The sequence below is a fragment of the Euprymna scolopes genome, chromosome 10 (assembly GCF_053919585.1).
Source record: "Euprymna scolopes isolate OS-2025 chromosome 10, ASM5391958v1, whole genome shotgun sequence".
Classification (NCBI taxonomy): domain Eukaryota; kingdom Metazoa; phylum Mollusca; class Cephalopoda; order Sepiida; family Sepiolidae; genus Euprymna; species Euprymna scolopes.
In genome coordinates this window covers 45,182,518-45,205,351 of record NC_136491.1, presented here as the reverse complement: position 1 = coordinate 45,205,351, position 22,834 = coordinate 45,182,518, and the positions used below count along the sequence as shown (strand labels likewise).

At 30.2% G+C, this 22,834-nt stretch overlaps 1 protein-coding gene across 6 annotated transcripts in view; it reads left to right on the top strand.

The window, feature by feature from the left end:
* The window catches only part of LOC145285966 (casein kinase I-like), a 205,235-nt gene extending 183,567 nt beyond the window's left edge, over positions 1–21,668 (top strand). For 2 of the 6 annotated variants that reach the window (XM_080134507.1, XM_080134503.1), the window contains 2 exons: positions 7,425–7,488; positions 20,417–20,674. In XM_080134507.1, the coding sequence (XP_079990633.1) occupies positions 7,425–7,450 (26 nt within the window). In that variant the 3' untranslated portion in view covers positions 7,451–7,488; positions 20,417–20,674. Of the gene's footprint in view, positions 1–7,424; positions 7,489–20,416 lie in introns of all 6 variants that reach the window. The other 4 variants (XM_080134500.1, XM_080134502.1, XM_080134506.1 and 1 more) reach the window with 3 other exon arrangements.
* The last annotated feature ends 1,166 nt before the right edge of the window (positions 21,669–22,834 follow it).

The window sequence follows — 22,834 nt, the reverse complement described above, 5'->3', positions numbered from 1 at the left end:
TTGAGAAAATGACACTCAGGATGAAAACGATAGTTTGAAGAATTCAAATACAAATAACCAATTTTCATCTTAAAAAAAAAAAAAAAAAAAAAAAAATTCAGAAACGTTAAATATTATTATAGGGTCATTCCATGTCAAAACACCAGCAAAAAGTTCAAATCTGCACTCACCGACACCAAATTAGTTGAAATTTGGCACAAATATTCCCCTTCATGAGTTAGTAAAATTTGCCAAATTATTTGGTCCTAAACCTTACTGTTCGGATTTTAGGGGGGTGTAAAATTTGCATATTTTGCTTCCAAATTTATGCCGTGAAACCGTACGAAATTTCAATGTTTTATAAAAAAAGAAAAAAAAAATACTTCCACACATTCAATATTTCTGAAATTTGGTAGGAAGGGCATTTAGGGACTGTAGAATCCAAATATCTAATTATTTTAACCCCATATCTGATAGAAAATAAAATTTTGCTCTCCCAAAAGCATGTCCCCCAAATCATCAATTTTTTACCTATGTAGCTTATGATCAGTCTAGAGAAAATATGTCCTCTTCAATTTTCATAATATTTTGTTTATAGCATCTACTATGACTGCTTAAGTTCTCAAAAAAAATTTGTGAGGGTTTCTAGCCTACTTTAGGAGATATGGCCCAGCCAATTTTATAGGTTTTTTTTTCCCTATGTACGTTCAGTAATTCAGTGAAAGATTGATAAAGACAATCATCCTAATGCTCCCAAACTTCTCAAATGTTCATATTGTGTTAAGTAATTTCTTAAACTATTCAATAAGATAGTCTTTGTTAATTTAAAAAGAGATAATTTAAATATATTTTGCAGATATTGCATTTTGTATAGTACGGATAGATTGTCTTCAACAAGTGATAAACATTGACTCCTGCATAAGGATCAACACTTAATAGTTTTTTTAGATGGCATTAAACAAATTTAAAAAAAAAAATTAATTTCATAATTTTCACGAAACAAAATTTTTTTATTTTTTTGTTTTAAATGCATGTGAATTTCTAAAACCTAGAATATTTGTAATTGGCACTAAACATTTATATATTTTTTATTCATAAGAAATGTTTTCAATTACATCACTTAAAAAATTATTTTTTTATATTTTTTACAATTTTTCAAAAAGTTATTTTCATTAATCTAAAAAATTTTATATTTAGAAGAAAGTGATAACAATATACAAATTTTAACCTATGCTGTGCACCAAATTTTGTTGTGTACATAGATTAATTTGTTTTGTATACAATTCTTTGCACAGATAATTTATCCACTTTGGACAAATGATAAACTCTTCCATTTGGTGTTGTAGGGACATCAATAGTGCACAGAATATTTGCTAATGACACAAAGCATATATCCTTAAAATCCTCTTTCCAATAAAATGAATGTGATGGAAGAACTGGATGCATGAACTTAATCAGCAAATCCTTATTTTCCATATAAATTTCTAGGATCATGCCAATCCAAACGTTACTGTCATACCTGCAACAAAGATATTCTGAAACAACAAATTTCATTGGTTTTTCTTCAACCCCGATAGAGAAGTCATATATAAATTCATAGATTTCATCTTCACTACATTATTTCATGGCTATTTTATCTCTGTCAAGTGGAATAAATTGATGAAAACTTTTTGCCCCTGGAACTGTGGATGCATTTTCAAATCTAATAGTGAGACTTCTCCTTGCTTCCTCAACCTCCTTTTTAATCAAAATGAATTTGATTCCTTCAATTGCAGATTTACAGTATTCAAACATGGTTTCTGTGGAAAGGATTTGTTTGGAATTTGGGCTTCGTAGACTTTCTTTTGCTACTATCCTTTTCACTGTCCCACCTATGCCATCACATGATTGTTTACCATGACTAGTTGCAAAGAAGTTCCATTTTGCATCAAGTCCAAAATCTTTTTGATGGTTACATAAATTGGCAAAGTTCTTATAATTCTTGTATTGTGCTGCACAACCATCTGTAAAATATTTAATACTTTTCACATTTGGCAAATTAGCCTTGATCACCTCGATAATGTTTTTCTGTACCATATAAACAAATGCCACATCATGGGAATTGTCACTTGATATAATACAAAAACTTTGACTTTGCATTGTGTTTTCAAGCTTAAAATAGAGTACCACTGGGTGTAAAGTACATTGAGAGGTACTCCAATGAAAACTCTGGATCTCATCTTGAACAACAAATTTGTAATTTTCAGCAAAATCCCCAAGAAATAAAACTTCACTATCACTGATATTTTTTTTTTTTTTTTTTTTTTTTTTGCTTTAAATATCTGGATTGTGATTTAGCCAAGTAAGAATGAGGTGTTAATTTATTTAATTGCAAAATAACAAAATCCACATAAGCTTGACAGGATTCCTTATGAGTTATTAAAGTTGATCTGTCACTTGTTGTCCATTGGAGAACTCAATAGTTTTCATTACCAATACATTCTTCAAGGGTGTCATTAAGAAATTTTTCCAGCTTCTGTGATGATTTAAGACAATTTGGCCACCTATGAATCATACACTGTCTATTACTTGTATTGCAGACAATATACTTCAAGAGATCTTGATATGGTACATTCAATGGTTCCAGTAATAGTTTGATGTTTTGGTGGATAGTGCATACACATACAGCATGTGTACCTGCACTACCAGCAAGGACACACCATTTTGGTCTAAGACTACAAAATTTTGAAAACAGTAAAGATACTGTCGGATTCTGTTCCTTGAATGCTCTGAAGAGCTCATTTAGGTTGCACAATCAATATGAGTCTCTTCTGCTGATGTAAATTACGTTTAATACTAACAGTCTTTCCTACCTGGCATCAACCGAATGTACTCATCATCTTGATAAAATGCTTGCACTAACTCTACAATATCAGCAGGCAAAGACTTACCTTGTTTTTGTTCTGGCACAGCTAAAATACCACTTTCCAAACACAATTTGTGAGCCTTGTGTACAATGTGTTCTGAAACACCAAATATATTCATGACTTTTTTGTGTGACTAATTGGTAGGAGCAAGTGTCAAGATCTGTATTTTCATTTTAGTGGATTCCAGTCTTCACTTTTGCTGCAAGAACCTCTATCATTTTATCAAAGCACTTAGCTTTATCTAAAATCTCACTTTTTTAATTTTAAAGGTTCATCACATAACAGCTCAGAGTCAATGTTTAATGACCTACTGACTTTGGTCTTAGTACTTTGTATTGCAGAAGAAAGTTTTCTCTTACCTAAACAAGCCTTTCCAGAGTCATGAAGCCCTTTTGTTTTCATTGGAGAAATTCCAATAGCAAAGAAACATTCATTGATATTTGTCTTCTCTGTTTCCGTCAAAGTACTTGCATCAAGCTCTTGTATTTCCTCATCCGATACACACCTTTGTTTTTCATCATCAAGAAGTTTGCTGATTCGTATTTGGCAATTAGGACAGTGTTTCTTGCCTGGAATAAGTAACAGCTTTTGCTTTATCTGCCAACTTCAAAGAAATTGCTTTCAAACTGCCTTTAATTTTCTTATGATTTTTAAATGGATTGCAACAACTCTTTTCCAGCCACTTATACTTAGTTAACAAAGTCTGCTTGTGATGGTCACAGATAGTTTGTATTTTATCCTCATCAAGTCCTGTCCTATAGGCAATAAGCTTTACATCCATTGTATCCAAATGATCCACTGAATTAATCCAACCTGTTTATTATGGAATAAATTAGTACTTGTTTCAACTGTTAGCTCAGTACAAATAGAACAATTCATCTTTATCTGAAAAAAAAAAAAACTACTTCAATTATTCTGTGTGCTTGTGTAAAATCCAAGTAGGAAAATGCCACCTTTCTCTTTGGATACTGGAGGAAAAGTGACTAATAAATATTTTAGGTGCCACAGACAAGTTCCAGTCTGGGTTAGAGGAGGGTCATTCAGAGTTGACCTGATTCTAAATTTATTACAATTATTACCTATCAGATATCTTATGTTTAACCAAGAGTCTACAAAAAATTTATTGCTCAGTGTAGCCTAATCTTAGTGTTTTAAACTAATGAAAAATACATTTTATTATCACTTTCTTCTAAATGAAAAAAAAAGGTTTTAATTTAATAAAATTAACTTTTTGAAAAACTGTAAAAAAAAAAAAAAAAAAAAAAAATGTTTAATGCCATCAACAAAAACTCTATAAAGTGTTGACCTTATTGCATGAGTCAATGTTTATCACTTGTTGAAGACAATCTATCCGTACTATACAAAATGCAATATCTGCAAAATATATTTAAATTATCTCTTTTTAAATTAACAAAGACTATCTTATTGAATAGTTTAAGAAATTACTTAACACAATATGAACATTTGAGAAGTTTGGGAGCATTAGGATGATTGTCTTTATCAATCTTTCACTGAATTACTGAACGTACATAGGGAAAAAAACCCTATAAAATTGGCTGGGCCATATCTCCTAAAGTAGGCTAGAAACCCTCACAAATTTTTTTTGAGAACTTAAGCAGTCATAGTAGATGCTATAAACAAAATATTATGAAAATTGAAGAGGACATATTTTCTCTAGACTGATCATAAGCTACATAGGTAAAAAAAATTGATGATTTGGGGGACATGCTTTTGGGAGAGCAAAATTTTATTTTCTAACAGATATGGGGTTAAAATAATTAGATATTTGGATTCTACAGTCCCTAAATGCCCTTCCTACCAAATTTCAGAAATATTGAATAAGTGGAAGTATTTTTTTTCTTATTTTATAAAATACTGAAATTCCGTAAGGTTTTACAGCATAAATTTGGAAGCAAAATATGCAAATTTTACATCCCCCTAAAATCCAAATGGTAAGGTTTAGGACCAAATAATTTGGCAAATTTTACTAACTCATGAAGGGGAATATTTGTGCCAAATTTCAACTAATTTGGAGTCGGTGGATGTAATGGCCTGGTGAATTGACATGGAATGACCCTATACAAGTTCTTCATGAACTCTGAATTATCCAGATTAAACTATAAAAGACTAGGTTTTCTGTTGGATGTCAATTGCAATATGCCTTATAGATATAAGATGAATATGATGCAATAAAGAAAATCTATATTTAATGAATTGGATAAAAAAAATGATGTGAGGTGATTCAACTCTTTTATATAAGGAAACTATTCCAAAATTGCAAGGCTCTCAACAATAAATATAATAATCTATCCAGTATATGCTGTCATTTATTCACTGTTGATCTGTATGACCAAACATTGAATGCAAAACAAATCTTGTCTCCTTTTGTCAAAGATCATCATGTTCACTTTGTCATAAAAATCACTATGACTAATATTTAACTAATTTAATAACTATTATGTACTAGCTATAAGGATCTGACCTTATAATGGTTTCTACCACAGTGAATAAAATAATCTTTGATAAAGGGAGAGATGTCTTTTGCATTCAATAATCGTAAAATTAAAGGCTACCAATACAATAAAATAGTTATAGATTTATTTATCTAGCTTCTATAAATACACAAATATATATGCAAAATTTAAGTTTTAAAAAAAAATTGCTTATTTATTTGGTATAAAAAAAATTATGAAAACGGACTTTGAATCTTATTAATTTCTTTTAATTTGAAAACCAAAAATTCTATATATCTGTGATATGAAATAACTTTCTCTCATTCTTTTAATGTTCTTTTTGTAAAGCCTTTACTATTTATGAATTTAAAGAGAAAATAAATCTTCAGTTTTGCACACAAAAAGAGAGCAGTTAGGTTTATTTTAAACTATCAAATAAAACAAATTCGCATAACATAATTATAACATCTGAAAAATAGGTTGAGTTCTTTTAGAAAAATTGTTTTCTTTCAAATACTCAAACTTTTGAATGAAAAAAAAAGTATTTCGTTATAAAAAAATTTGGTAAATATTTGTCGATACACTTTTAAAATATATACTTTTAAGGTAAAATGGTTTGTAACTTTTTTTTAAATTTGCCATTTTTTGTAAATACAGATCTGTGATCTTTCAAAATTCTTGAGATTAGTTTTAGTTTATAGTTGAGAATAAGTTGGATTCAGCACAGAATTCCTTAAGAAAGCATTTAAAATTGCTGCAAAAACTTGCATGAATAATTAGGATTTAAAATTAAAAAAAGTATATTATATTTTTGAATAAATGAAATATATGCCATAAATATTCAGATGTTCATCTGCTAAAAAGAAAGAACATTCACAAAAAAAAAAAAAAAAAAAAAATGCAGTTAAAATTCGAACTCCATAACAAATCGAAATAAACCTTAATGAAACAAATACTTTTGAGAGAAACACATGAATAGCCATAGCAATTTTTATACTAATAATTTGGGTTGGAAATATTTGGTGCTTGTTTAGGAAAACAAAAATAAAGAAAAACTTTCATGGTTTACTTACTTGTCATGGTATTGAAGAGGTCATATTCCAAAACTCACAAAAATTGATCAAGTAGCTTTTTTTTTTATTATTTAAGAAAATAAAATTTTACGATTTTTAGTGATTAAGTGTTTTTAGCAGCCATTGAGGAACCCTGGATTTTGAAGTGGGGAAATCAGGAATGAATTTCAAATTCAATCAAATATAGTAACTGGTTTCTCTCACATCAAGCCAGTCATAAAATTTGATTTTCTTAAACAAAAAACTACTTGATCAAATTATGATTTTTTTTAATATGTCATCTTCGTTTAATAATCTGTACATGCATCATAAAATTTTCATTATAAGTGCGAGTCTAAAGAAGTTCCAAACATCTTTAATGTTGGATATATGAACATAAACCTACATTTTTTTTCCGCTCCTTGCATAAAATAAAAAAATAAAAAAAAAAACAACTTTTAGATTTTTAAGCCAATGTAATATCCAAGTTCTTTATGCATTTTTTTGACTTCCAATATAAATTATCAATCCTCATTTAAAAAAAAAATTCTGCAACATAAACAAAATGCTAAAACAAAAATAACAAAACTTGTGTTTATCACGAATGCAAAAGGCATTATCGAAATGTAAACAGTGAAATAATCAGTTGCACGTGAATATTTTTATGACCAATTTTCCAGAAGCTTCTACAATTTTTTTTTTTTTTTTGAATTTAATTGATCTATATTTTTCCCAAGTAATAATTGGTTGATTAAAACACAGTTAAGCTATTTTTGAGGGTAGGAGATCTAAAATGTAACTTTATTAGTTTCTAATCAAGTTTTTATAACAAATAATTTTTTCATTAATTTTATATTGTTCATTTTTGCTTATTTTTCTTTTCTTTATTTTCTTTTAATTTTGTTTTTATCAATTTTTATTGTTTCTTTTTCTTTTTTCTTCATTAGTTTCCAATCAATTTTTATTTATTTAAACTTTTGTTTCCCGCTCTTTTTGTAGTTTTGATTTTCATTTTTTTCCTCATAATACTTCAGATTTCAGGTCGAAAAAAAAAAATTGAAGTTTGCTAGAAATGGAGAAGACTGACAGATATTATTTGTAAGCATCTTTTCTCATCAAAATCTGTCATGATTTTTTTTTTTTTTTTTTTTTTTATAATTTTTAAAAATATTGTTTTAATTTTTTCAAATTAGAATGACTTGGTTGCTTCTGTAAAATTGATTTTTTTTTTTTTTTTTTTTTTTTTAGCTAGATAGAAAATTTATATATATATATATATATATATATATATATATATATATATATATATAAAATGATGAAAATAATGGAAATAGTATTCCAACAAAATAGAGAAAATAAAAAGGAACAAACTGTATTATGTGTTCATCAACGTTTTATTTCGAGACTTCCTCTGGATGAATGAGATTAAGAAACAAAAAATACCAGTACAAAATATTTGAAAATGTTTCACGTGCACAGTGTGACGCAGTTCTATTTCAGAGAAATGGAAAAAGACGGAAATTCAAAAAGGAGGAGTGAGGGCTGGCGCTGTTAAAGAGAAGGAAATTTTAGTGACGTCATATAGTCGTTAATGTAATTTTAAAACTATGAAACGCAGTTAATATTCTTATTGGAAAAAAGATATATCTGTTGAAATTCAAATATAGGTTTGTAACATGAATGAAATGAGTGTTTTTTATGTAATTTATTGATTGAGATTATGTGTTAATTATTACAGGGGGTGTTTGAATGGTGTGAAAAAGTTAACCTGTGTCTACAGTTAAATAATGTTCTTTTAATAAAAGTTTACTTATTTATGGCGCTATGTTATAGAAACCTCCACATTGTTTAATAGTGCTTGAAAATGCGATAAGCGCAGATTCAAGAAGTCTCCGGCGCAGTTTATTTGAAATAAATTTAACTATTGTTTGTTTAAAGTCAAAGGTGTGATTATGTTGCAGTGAATGAGAGAATAATGCACTTAGAGAATTGCTATTTTTTATATCTCTTTTATGTTCATTGAGCCTTTTTTCCAATTTACGCTGAGTTTCACCAACGTATTTATGATGGCAATTATGGCAAGGAATAGTATATATACCTCCATTGGAAACTGGTTTGTTGCGGAGATGTTTCGTAGTTTTTAATATATGTCTTATGGTTAGTGATGTGGTTTGTATGATAGGAATTTTTAGTTTGTTTAGTGTGTTACAGATTATTGTATTATTGGTGTGTGTAGGTAAAAGAAGATGTCTGTTTATGAGAGAAAGGTCTGGTGTATATGATTTTTGATTATTTATCCTGGAAAATATTTGTGTGGTTTTTCTCTTAGTATTCAATATGAAATATGTCGGATATTGCAAGGTTTTCAAAATGTTTGTGAGGTATTTGAATTCTTCGTCCAGATATTCAGGACTGCAAATTCTGAAAGCGCGTAAGAAGAAACCAATTATCATCCCTGTTTTTATTTTATTATTATGGTGTGAATAGAAATGTATGTAATCGTTTTTGTGTGTAGTCTTGCGGTGAACTTTGAAGGATAGTTTATTATTGAATTTTATTATAAGTACGTCAAGAAAAGGTAATGAGTTATTGTTTTCTGTTTCATAGGTAAACTTTATGGAAGGTTCGACTGAGTCTAATTTGTCTCTAATGATATTTATGCCCATATTTTCAGGAAGAAAAATTAAAATGTCGTCAATGTATCTGAAATACTCTGTGTTTGGAGGTAATCTGAATTTGAAAGGACCAGATTCTAGGAATTCTAAGAAAAGGCAAGCTAATACTCCACCAAGAGGGTTACCCATAGGAAGACCAAAATTTTGTTTATAGAAATTGTTATTGAAGTGAAAATAAGTCATGTTAGTTATAAGTCTAATGATTTTTATAAGTGTGTCGGGAGGAAAAGGTTTCGATTTTTTTTTAAATGTTTAAGGAGTAAATTCAAGCTTTTTTTAATGGGGGCATTAGTATATAATGATGTTATATCTAAACTGTGTATAGTTTTGTTTTGTACATTAATGTTTTTTTATTTTGTTCAGTAAATCTCCGGAGTTCTTTATGTGGGAGGTGCTGATAGTGCCCAGTAGTGGAGTCAAAATGCTGGATATGGCATGTAGACACAGGTTAACTTTCTCACACTATTCAAACACCCCCTGTAATAATTAACACATAATCTCAATCAATAAATTACATAAAAAACACTCATTTCATTCCTGTTACAAACCTATATTTGAATTACAACAGATATATCTTTTTTCCAATAAGAATATTAACTGCGTTTCATAGTTTTAAAATTACATTAACGACTATGACGTCACTAAAATTTCCTTCTCTTTAACAGCGCCAGCCCTCACCCCTCCTTTTTGAATTTCTAATGTCTTTTTCCGTTTCTCTGAAATAGAACTGCGTCACACTGCACGTGAAACATTTTCAAATATTTTGTCCTGGCATTTTTTGTTTCTTAATCTCATTCATCCAGAGGAAGTCTCAAAATAAAGACGAAACGTTGATGAACACATAATACGGTTTGTTCCTTTTTATTTTCTCTCTCTCTATATATATAAAATAATCATAGTTTTGTTAGTTGTCTTGATCACTTATTTTAACAAAGTCTGGTGTGTACCCACAGTGCAATTTTTCATACTTCTACTAATAGTAATCTATATTCAGAGTAGATATTTTTACTAATTTGATGTCTGTATGAATTTATCTTTCTTACCAAAGGAGACCTAGGAATGTTAAAGGTGACATGTCTACATGACCGGCATGGCCATGCCTACCTCCCCAATAAAAGACTATAAAAAAAAAAAAATTTCCAGCTTCTATAGGAGAAACCAAAGATACAAATAATTTTATTTGACAAAAGTAAAAGTTTGATTATTCAATATGCAATATACTTTGTACTTTACACACTATATCTCAAGGTTGAGTAGGAGATAATTATATTTTGATGATGGTGAAATTAATATCAACATTGTTAAATTACTTGTTGGGTCACTGCCACAATAAATAGTATGCATAGATCTTGCTTCTTCAATCTGGAGAAAATACACATGAATTGAAGTTTAATATAGAAATGTATAAACTTGTACATATTGAACCCCCCCCCCCGCCTCCTTTTTTATGTATTGAGCACTTCAACTATGTTATGATAAAAATGGTAGACGATGTGTAAAAGATAATCTCTATTTTGCATTATTTGAATTAATCTGACTATTGTTCCCATCTTGAGTGTTATTCGCACAACGTTTTGGGCGATGTAACCTTCAACCTTCTTACGATGTATCTTGTTGAATTAAGGTATCTTTATGTCGCGTGAATAACACTCAAGATGAAAACTAGTCTGAATAATCCAAATACGGATCCTCATTTCAAATCCTCAACTCTATTTTGTACAATGTTAGTTTTACATGAAAGTGTAGCTGTCCTTGCATATATACTGCCCGGTATTCTACAATAGTCACCCATCTAGTACTGACTAGTCTCAACATCACGTGACAAGAACCAGTGTGTCACCATGGAATTAATCAGAATCAAAAAAAATTGAGAATTTAATTAAGAGTACATTTTAATGATCGATTTAAATCTAGCAAGAATACAAGTTGGTTGTGAGACTGCATGTCCCTCCACCTGACAATGTAAGGATGAGCCAAAGTTTTATTTGAGTCTTACTTTTCCCTATTGTGTGACATATTCCGAAGCTATGCCATGAAAATGATAACTCAAAAACTATTTCTCAGTCTGAAATTGTGAAAATTCATATCAAATTTATAAAAATCAAAAAAGTTAAAATTTTGTCAAACTTTCGATTTTTACCAAACTTTCCACAGTAAAATAAAACAAGACTCCATGGGCTACAATATAAGCCAAATAGTAAGTCTACAATGAACGGAACTGAAGTTACTGCCAATAGTATTACTTTCATCTTTGACACGAACATCCTAAAATTAAATTCGTTCTAAGACAGATATGTTGACCAAGTTTGGTAATGATTTGTGAAATGATGTGTATGTATACAATTAATAAACTTGATTTAAAACATAACCTCAACTTAAGCATGATTAATAATAAAATATTTGGAGAAAATTATCAAATAGAGTTAAAAATGTGTAGAAACTTAATATCAAGATGGATAATCTTACAAGAAGAACATTTGGGGGGAGAGTCTCTCTTAAGCTTGTTGGTATGACTTTTGTATGAAAATATGACTAATACTACAGAGGATGCAAAAATAAGTTTTTTTTTTTTCTGTTCATTTTCTTCAATATGTTTAATACTAATTTTTTATTCTAAATTTAATTTTTCTCCTGCATTTCTACAATGAAAACATGTTTGTTCTCTTTCTGACCATTTGGTTTAGGAAGAAAAAAAATGTTATGCAACCAAGAACAAGATATTAATATTTTGACAGAATGTTTTTTTTTTTTTTTTTTTTTTTTTGTTTTTTTTTTTTTGGTCTTCTAAAAATACTCCCCTTCCATCCTTCTTGCTTTTCATTGATTTATCATTTTTTGCTATGAAAGTCTTTGTTTCTGTCTTTTTTTTTTTTTTTTTTGTATACCTCTTGCATTAAAAATATTTGTCTTCCTTCACTTCACCTGAGCCAAACCTTTCCATTGCAAAAGCTGCAGCACTCTTCCTGTCTGCTTTATAGCCAGCATTTCTTTGATTATTCCTTTTGGCTTTTGTTACAATTCCTTGTCATTATTTACTTTTGAACTGAAAAAAAAAAGTCAGTTCTTGTAAGAGTTAAGAAAAATTAAGTCCATTATTTTACCATGTCTAATCCTATATTAATAAAATTAAATGATGACTGTGTGTGTGTGTGTGTGTGTGTGTGTGTGTGTGTGCGTGCGTGCGTGTGTGTGTGTGCGTGCGTGCGTTTTTACTGTCGGCATAACTTCAATAATTACATGTGAAACTATTATTTATCTATTTACTATTAATCAAATAGCAAAAACACAATAGTGTTAAACTAAATAAATTTTTTTTATAAATCTTGTTTTGGACTTCATTAATATTCACTCTATTCTGGCAATCTAACACCATTCATAATAAGCCTCTATCTCAAAACCATAATATCTAGCATTGAAGCAACAAAGATAACATAACCAACAACCTCAGAACCAAATTAAAAAAATCATGATCATACTGCTCTTTACACAGACAAGTAAACCTTGATAAAATAGGAACAACAGCCACCAACAACTTACACACCCGTATAGAAATCGGACTGCCAAATAATGTTAAACTACACAGCTGAATTACAAGCCATAAAATTGTGCTAAAATTGAACATCTTTAGGAAGGAAAATACATAATTTACTTTGACTCATTATTTTGCATAACAGTAATTGAGAGAAAAACCCATCTTGTCTTTAAACCCATGAAATACTAGAAAGGTACCATTGTCTGATGTACATTGGCAGTGGTTGCCCTGGCATGTCTCCTGTTGATATTGAAGAAATAAAAAGGCTGGCATGATTGTAAAAGAAGCAATCAAAACGAGAATAGCAACTCAGACATAGTATTAAGCAGTCTTTATACACAATACTTACACAAAGCGGAAGTGACACCATCTACGATCAACTACTTGCAGCTAAACCTATTCTAATCAACTACAAAATAGTCATACCTACAAAAAATAGTGTCATGTTCCAAATCTCACCATGTTGCTACCTAAAAAAAAAAAAAAAAAAAACACTTTCAGATTTTATAGGAAAAACCAAAGATAGAATTAAATAAGTTTTCAAATAACTATTTCATAAATTATATTGTATGGCACAAAATGACTTGTAGGATTAATTGTGCCACAAAACAAATATTCCATTCGTTCACGCACAAAACTGACACTACATAGCACCCCCTCCACCTATTTCTCTGCATTCGTCATCTAATCAGCATTCCTCTTCTATCAGCCTGCTTGTTGATATGCCACCTGACATTTACTTTATTATTCATAAATTTGAGCAAAAAAAAAATTTGTTTTTATTTTAAATAAAATCTAATGTACCAGACTAGGTAGGGTTTTTTTTTTTAGATAAAAACTGAGGAAATTTCAGTCTTTCTTCTCTCCCCTTTATATTGATCTTTATATTGATACAGATTGCCATTGTGCTATAATGTCCGTTTTAAAATGAGAACTGCTATCCTTTCATAGTCTTTTTGCCTACAGATGCTTGTGCAATTTCATCTTAACATTTGGGCCTTGTTTATCGGATGAAATGATTTTTTTTCTTTTTTCATTGGCTTGAAATTAAATGCTTTCTTTAAAACTATTCTTTTATATCCGCTAAAATAGATTTGGTAATTAACTGAACATTTAGAATGCAATCCCACTAGAAGCACGCCTGCATGTTTGTTCTAAAACTCAGAATAAAAACAAAAATGATTCTGTTAAAAAAATATATCTAGAAGAAAAATAATTATAAAAGCTAACAAATGAACTCGAGAATTGTTTCAGTCTGTTGCATCTATATTAATACTATGAAACAATTTTGTTTTCCATGTCAGCTTTGATAACTAATCGTTTCATATTATAAATCTTATTTTTATTATTAATCAAATATTTATTGAAATATTTAAAAAAAAAAAAAAAATGAAATCGGCCACTTTAATAGTTTGTTAAATAGTTGGGTGGGGATGAATTATTTTGTGACTCTTCAAAGTTTAAAAGAAATTTGGAAGCCTTTTAAATAGAAAATTATTTCTGATCTTTGAATTTTTAGCAAATTCTGTTGTATTTGAAAATTTTATAAGCATTTATAAAATTAATAAATGGAAATTGTTTTATAATAATTTGATTCATTTAATAACAGCTGAACATTAACGTAATAATTAATTTTAAAATCATAGTTTAAATAATTTGGTAAGAAAATAAGACATAGTTAAAAAAAAAAAAAAAAAAAATGATGCTTGTGTATTTTAGGTAAAAACACTAGTAAGTACTTGCATATCATGTCAAAAGTAAACAAAATAACAAAAAATAATCAAGTAGAAAAATAAGTAAAAATAACATTATCAAAGAAGTTTTATCATATTTGTTGGAAACTTCATAAAATCCAGTCAGTAAAAACCGCAGTCTATGATTTTGACAAAATAATTTTAATCTGCCATTTCAAAATGTAAAATGATGGATCGATTATATATATATATATATATAATGTGTGTGTGTGTGTGTTAGTGGCCTGACAAGGCCACAGGGGGGGGGGGGGGAAGACAATTAACCAAAAAAGTCCGAAGCAAAATTAATCCCAAAGCAGCAAAACTAAAGCTGGCTTGCTAGGACACGTGTGTGTGTGTGTGTGTGTGTGTGTGTGTGTGCTAATTTGGCATATTTTATTGGTTTGAAAATATAGGTTCTTTTTAACCAATTGTCAGAAAATTTTAACAATAGAATAGTATTACAATCTTCTAAATGCCTGCAAATGTTCATGTAGTTTTGGTCCATAGAACCAAAGATATTAGCATTTCAATATTCAATTTGGCAACAAGTATAGATATAACACTTTTTGGGGCAATTTTATAAGTTTGAAATCTTGGCAACTACTGATCAGAATTTAAGAAATGAAGCCTCGTTGGAAAGCTAATGACCTGAATTGTGTATTGAGCTATGTGACATTTGCCCTTAAGGTCGTACATTACTGTTTCAAGAAATGGGGATCACTTTTCTATATTAATTGAATGTAAATAAACACCTGCTTTATGACCACCTTGGCTATAAAGTGGATGTTATGTTACTTTAATATAGTAAAGTGATCCCCCAGTTCACAATTTTTTCATATCTTGGAAACTACTTGTTCTCTGGGATTTTTATTATTTTCGTTTTCAGCACCCTCAAAAACCTATAAGTGGTAATTTTAAAATACTTTTTTGTGGGTAGAAAGATACTGCACCTTTATCAGTATGTCAATCATAGTAATTCATTTTCCTAGTTTTGCATATGAATTACAAAATATCTGATATTTCCCCCAAACCTCTGGCTTTGATGGAAGGGAGACAAAAACTTGCTGTTATAGTTTCAAATGATCAGAAATAACAGCAAGGGGAGTCTTGATTCCAAATATTTCTCATGTTTTATTTTGTTGTATTGTTTTGGAGATATAACATGAAGTAAATTTCATAGTGTATAAGGAGTATTTGATACTGGAGATATTCATAATCGTACCCTATTTCGAAAAGTAGGGAGATATAACATATGAGAAATATTTGGAATCAAGTCTCCCCTGCTTTTATTTCAGATCATTTGAAACCGTAGCAGCAAGTTTTTGTCTCTCCTCTGTCAAGGCCAGAGGTTTTAGGGAAATATATATTACTAATGGTTCTAGCAGATCTACTTTATTTTTCATAGCTTTTAGAATTTTTATTAGTTTTGATATGATACGCAAGTATGTGTATCTATAATCTGAAAATTATTTTAATCCATTATATGTAAAATCACCAAAAAAGACTCTGTAGCAATGTCGCCTAAGTACAGTCTCCTACTTGGGGTGGGGACTTTTGTTATCCACTTGATATTCAACATTAAATTAAATAAATATTTGTACTTATGAGGGGTATGCAATGCCCCTGACCCACTTCCCATAGCAGTAGAGCAACAAAACTTGGCACAGTTATTAATCTTTCTCTACATAGGAACCACCCAGAGTTATGCATTTCTCCCATCGTTTGATGCAGCTCTGGAGACCATTTTTGTAGAACACCCCAGGTTGAGCCTCCAACCACAACGTGACTTCAGAAATGAATGCTGCATCATCTGGGAAACGCTTTCCTTTCAAAAACAACTTCATGAATGGGAAGAGGTGAAAGTCAGAGGGTGCAAGGTCAGGAGAGTAGGGAGGATGGGGAAGGATTTTATAACCACATGCCTGTGCTTCTGATCTAGCAGCATGTGAGTTGTGGACCGGAGCATTGTCCTGCAGGAGGAGGGTACCTTTGCTGATCTTGTCCCACCTCTTGATTTTGATAGCTTCCCTTAATTTCCTCAAAAGTGAAGCATAATAGGCTCCTGTAATTGTGGTACCCTTTGCCAGGAAATCTGTCATCACTACTCCGTCCTGGTCCCAGAAGACTGTGAGCATGAACTTGCCAGTGGAGCGCTGCACCTTTGCCTTCTTTGGAGGTGGTGAGTCCAAGTGCTTCCACTGCATTGACTGAGCTTTGGTCTCTGGATCATAGTGATGGACCCAGGTTTCATCCTGTGTAATCAGTCTTTTGAAAAACTTTCTTATCTTCTTGGCACATCTCCAAATTCATCCTTAAGCACTCGACGCGTTCTCGCTTCTGGAATGGTGTGAGCAACCTGGGAATCCATCTGCAAATGGTCATGAATGATAGTTCCCATAGACCCTGTACTAATCTTGACATCTTGGGCTATTTGGCGAATAGTAATGCACCGATCTTCCAAAATGGCAGCCTCAACTTGACTGACAGATGCCTCATCAATAGCAGAATGGGGGCGACCAGGTCTGGCAGCTGTTTCCACAGACTTCCAGCCATGTTGGTCCTGGATATGACCTTAAACTATATCCAGTGGTGAGGCCCCAGCTTGCGGGCTTTTGGGAGTGTGGAGCCACCCTTTAATTACCATTGCTCCCAGGTCCACTCTGATCCGGAGTGGTAATACCTGTTAGGGTCCCAACTATGGGTTAAATAGAAACCAACTTTAAAACAACAAATATATTCTATTAAAAATTTTTCTTAAATCTTTGGATTCGGCATTAAATAACCCGAAAAGTGTTGATATGCCGTAAAACAAAAACAACCAACCAATCCAGCCATGTTTGAATTCACGATGCCAGCGTTTTACAAGGTCATATGATGGGGCATAATCGCCATAAGTTCTTTCATTTCATCAAAAGTCTCCTGTGGTGTGCGTCCTTTCAAATACAAAAATCGGATCACTGCTCAACATTCAACAGGCTCCATTTCACACCTGACTCAGTTCAAACACCTGTAAAACAGAAACCACAATTAGTTCAGAGCTGTAATTTGCCACATAACCCGTAGAGATCATTGCACATGCAAAATTTCAGCTAGATCAGACAATTGGAAGTGGGTCAGGGGCATTACTTATTGCATGCCCCTCATATTTTTCTTATGATATAACTTTCATTATATATTGCATTATCTTTTGGACTCATTTGTATTGGGCCAGATTTAAAGTTTTCAATTCTAGTTTTATTGTTTCTTATGATTTCAAAAATGTGAAAGTAATAATTTATATATATATATATATATATAAACAATTGTGTGTGTGTATGTATATATATATATATATTAGTTATTATTTATTTGAAGGTAAAAAGTTACATTTGGCCGCTACAAACAGACATCTGTTTCGGTCAATGAGGCTTCGCCAGGCACTTGAGGAAGTTTCATTGACTGAAACAAATGGCTGTTTGCAGCGGCCAAATGTAACTGTTTACCTTTGAATAAATAATAATAATAATAATAATAAAAAAAAGTTTTGCTCTTGTTATCAAGCACTATCTAACGACCATATTGAGTTCATTAGTTCCTACTTTTGAATATCTCAAGCCTGGATATATATATATATATATATATATATATATATCTAACAAGTTTTTAACAGTAATCTCGATTAGATTCATTGCATCTTTGTAGTAAAAGAAAGTTTTATTTGCAGTAACTGATAAATTCTTTGTTGCTTACGTAAGAGATTGTTTTATTTTTTTATAAATGATTGTTTTTGAAGATATCCTCTTAAAATTAGTACAATTCTGAAATATGATTGTAGTTAATTAGGTATGATCAAAAATAGCCCGAAAAAAAGAGGCTCATCATAACTATATTTATAGTTTAGTTTATATCTAAATGTTGATTGTTTTAGAGATAACAGACCCAAGTTAATCTCTAAAAGGAAAAAAAAAATGTTTGCATGTTAAAAACAAAATTAATGAAAAAATGTTGAAAAACCTTTTCAAGTTCAAATAAACCAACTTAAAAAATTTTGAGAAAAATAATTATCAAATTAACTGAAACTTAAAATCTTAAGATACCGAATTGAAGAAAATTTCATTTTTTTTTTTTTTTTTTTTTTTTAAACTAAAAATTGTAGTCCCCCCCCCCCCAAAAAAAAAAAATAAATAAAAAATAAAAAAGACTTATGGTACAAAGAAACTCTAGCTTAAATGTAAATACAAATCCTGCTGATTTTCACAAAAGTATGAATCACAGGAATTGTAATAATTTTGTTTAATTAATTTTTGTAATGAAACGGGATATGCCTATTTAGTTTTTTGAATGTACACAAGTAAGAATTTTTTAAATATGAAACTTTTTAGAGAAAAAAATAACTTGGTATATGTTTTTATTCAGTAATATTCTAAAATTATTGCTGACGTTTGTTTATCAATGTTTTTTCTTAGACTTTGAAATACGGGTGTTTGTAAAATGTTTAAAAATTCAATTTTAGCAGTTATATTACTTTGTTTATTCTTAAATTTTATTATTCATTCAAAAATAAGCTAAAATAATTCTTTATTAATGATTAAGTAGAATTCAAATTTGAAAGAAAATGATTATTTATTAATAAAAGTTATAAACTTATTTTATTGCATGGCTTAGACCCCCCCCCCCTCAATAAAAAAAAAAAATGAACTTTTTTTTTCTTTATTTTTAAATACTATATTTGAAAACTGAATTTTTATCCCCATAACTTAAAATTCATTAGCAGGAAAAATTTGATTTCAATATTTGTGCACGTTTTCTTTTTCTCTCACATCCCCTTTGCACACACATAATAAAAATTTTGAATAAAAAAAATTCCTTTTCTTTCCTTAACCACAAATATTTAAATGCATTTATCCAGCAACGTTTCAAGGTCATTACATGTTCCATGTTTAAAACTTTGATATTCTTCCTTTAATGATTATCTGCCAATCATCCAGGCAATTTTTTTGTGGTTTGATGTCAATTTCAATTTGATAGAAACCCTGGGTTGAATTTTATTTAAATTTCTTTTTAGTTTATATTTTCTTTTCAAATAATATCCCAATTAACATGCAAGACATGATGGTTATATACATTTTAGCAACACAATTTTTTTCATAAAAATTTGCCATGGAAATATTTTATTAATCCCATTTCAATGACAAATTGATTATTTTTCTTGTTCATGTTGTACATTTAAAAATTGTATTTTAAAAGCTGAGAGAAACCTGCTTTTGTCTTCATCAAAATCCATATTTTTAAAAGTGAAAACGTTTTTGCTTTTAATAATTTTGTTAGTATTTTATATACTTTTTTTTTTTTTTTTTTAACCATTTAAAAAAAAAAAAAATTCCCCTTAACTTTTTATTCTTTTAATGTTTGCATTGACTTTCAATTCTACTTTCAATCTCAGATTATTTAAAAAAGTTTTTTTTTTATTTCAATGCAATCTCTTTAAAACAGACTTTCAAAGATGGTTTTCAATTGATATTGTAAAATGACCCGTATTTTTGCTGAATAAAAGGTTTCTAACACCGAAAACAATTCTGTTTGTGTAATAATCCTCCTCTCACATTGTGTTAAAGCAAAAGCGATACTTTTTAAGTTGATAAGCATAGTCAGACGGGATTGTTTTATTTGTGTGAAATATTTTCTTCATCTGTGAAACTGAACGCAAAATATGACGGAAAAAATGTAAAGATTATCAGAATTTATTAAATCTTTGTTTTAATCAATTAGTGTAAAGAAATGTTTCTTATTGCAGCAATATCATTAAAAAGAAATGTTTTAGTCCTAAGATGCTTTCTGATAATTGATACAGTTAGAAATTAACCGATTAGTGAATATTACCAGATTTCTTTAAAATCTTAGCACTTGATACATAATTTAATTTCCCACATTCATTTTAACTTGAATTAAAAAAAAACTTTTCTTTTGGTTAAAATTAAAATGGAGGAACTTCCCAAGTCTGTTTCAGTTCAACTGTATGTAAATCTTTTTTTTTTTTTTTTTTTTTTTTTTTTTTAAATTTTATTTATAACTTTTTTTTTCTTTTCTATCAATTGCTCCCTTAGTGTCTGGAACACGTCCAGTTTCCCGAGAACGAGAGAAACGCAGCAGTAATCGTCTTCACCGGGGCTTGCCCACAACCACAGAAATTCCGCGTGACCAGGGACGAATGCCAAACAACCCTGTTCAGTCGAGTATGATTCCAACTGCACAAATAAATTCAGGACTTCGCCGCAGCAGTGCTTCCAAAGATGAGACTACAGGACGTTCAGCCTCTTCTCGGCACTTGCGAAAATGAAGAAAAAATAAAACAATGACAAAAATCTAAATAAGATATTTAAAAAAAAAAAAAAAAAAAAAAAAAACCCACCCCCTCCTCAAAAACTGCTGTCAACATTGTGTGTAGGTGCGTGTGTGAATGCTCATCTCTGGGTTTTTTTTCCCCCTCTTTATTTTATTTTTTAAAATTTTTTTTTGCACCCCTACCCTTTGATTATCACAACTGTCATCATCATTGTACTGTCTGTTTCCATGGTTAAGAAACGTTGGCGGTCCTATATGTGATTTTTAAGTTTTTCTTTTTTTTCTTTTGTTAAGTTCATTTTTGCCAAAGCTAAATCTAGTGCCGCTGTCCTAATTCTTTCCTGTTTAGAACCGCTCGAATAACTTTCCATACCCCTCCATCAGGATATTTAAAAATAAAGTTTAAAAAGTGCTATCACTAATGTAACTCTTTCTGAGATATATATATATATACACACACACACACACACAAAACCTCTAAGGTATTAGTGAAATATTACAAATTTACCCCTTCTCTTAGTCCTATTCAGTGAGAAGGTGAAGGCAGTTTTCCTCTAAATGGTTAGTTTTTTATAGAAAAGAACAAGGAAGGAAAAAAAAAACAACCCCTTGCCTAAATTTCATGAAAAAAAAACAAAAAAAAAACAAAAAAAACAGTCATTTGAATAGACAGAATTCATTTTTTAAGCCAGTATTTTAATATAACATTTTAGTGTGTACGTTTTTTTAATGTTTTATTTCCATTTTTGTTTTGCTTATTTGTGTTGTTTGTCCTGAGCAAGACGAGGAGGAACCTGCTGATGAGAGCAAAGAACAAGTTTGTTTTCATAATGATCCCCCCCCTGAAAAGTTCACTATTCCAAAGAGAACAGACCTTTAACAGCAGTAACATGAAAAGAAATTGTCTCAACTTTTGTGCAGAGCCTCATCAATGATTAATGCATCATTTGTAAATAAGCTTTTTTTTTCCATGCCAAATTTTCAAAAGTGAAAAAAAAAAAAAAAAAGATGAAATGTAAAAAAAAAACAAAAAAAAAAACTGCCTTTTTGTATAGGGTCCATTCCATTTATGATTCCCAAATGTTTCTTTCTAAAAAACTTTATGTAAAATTCTCATTTTTCTACACAGTATGCCCCCCCCCCCCCACCTTCATCTCTATTAAATCCTATGATTTATTTATTTTTATCTCCTGACTTGATTTTCTTTTTTGTCAGCATCTCTTGGCTGAAATTAAGTGGTGTGCACTTGACTCTAGAAATGTCCTCCACTTTTTGCATAGTATCCTCTTTTTATTTAAAAAAAATTTTTTTTTTTGTCCCTCCCCCTCCATTATATCATCTTCAGATATTCGGAACTCGGCCAATCTCAGAGGTGTGTTGTCTGCTATAGTTTGTTGTGTCAAACGTTTTGAAATATCTTTGAGGATCCTGGATAACAAAATATCAAACTGTTTCTCTTATCCATCTTTTGATTTGGGAGGTGGGGGGGGGGGCATTTTATTGAACTCTGTAAATTGACCCATTAGTTTTGTTTTTAGTTTTGCGTGAGTTTATATTTTTTTTAATTTTTTTTTTTTTTTTAAATTTGCATTACTGAGGAAAGAATTGCATTAATATTTCTGCAATATGTTCATCAGCTGTAAATATGTTTTGTGTGGGTGGGGGATGGATAGCATTTGAATATTTTTGTCAATTGGAATATTCAACACCGAAAAATGGTATAAAAGAAAATGGCTTTATAAGTTTCATGTGTTTTGTTTTTTTTTTATCCTTTGTTTTTAAGACAATAGCTTGAACATAAAGACTCACACACATACATACGATCTTGCAAACTTTTGAGATAATATGCAGTCTTTTTCTAGTTAAATAACTTTATTGCTTTTCATCATCTGAATTATAAAAGGTGATGTGATTGTTTTATTAAACTGTACTTTACTATTTGAAATTTAGCGTTGCAAGCAAAACCCTTCATTCAGGTGTACTGTCTTACCAACAGCAGATGAATTTTCTGTCATAAGATTAGTTCTGGTCAGCGGTTTAGAAGACCAGAGATAAGCACCAGATCCCCAAGAACCTTTCAAGCCAAAAAAGACACTCTTTCTGTAGGAAGAATAATAATGAATTGCTTGGATTTCTTACATGAGGAAGTTATTAATGCACAATCAGTTATGCATGTTGAA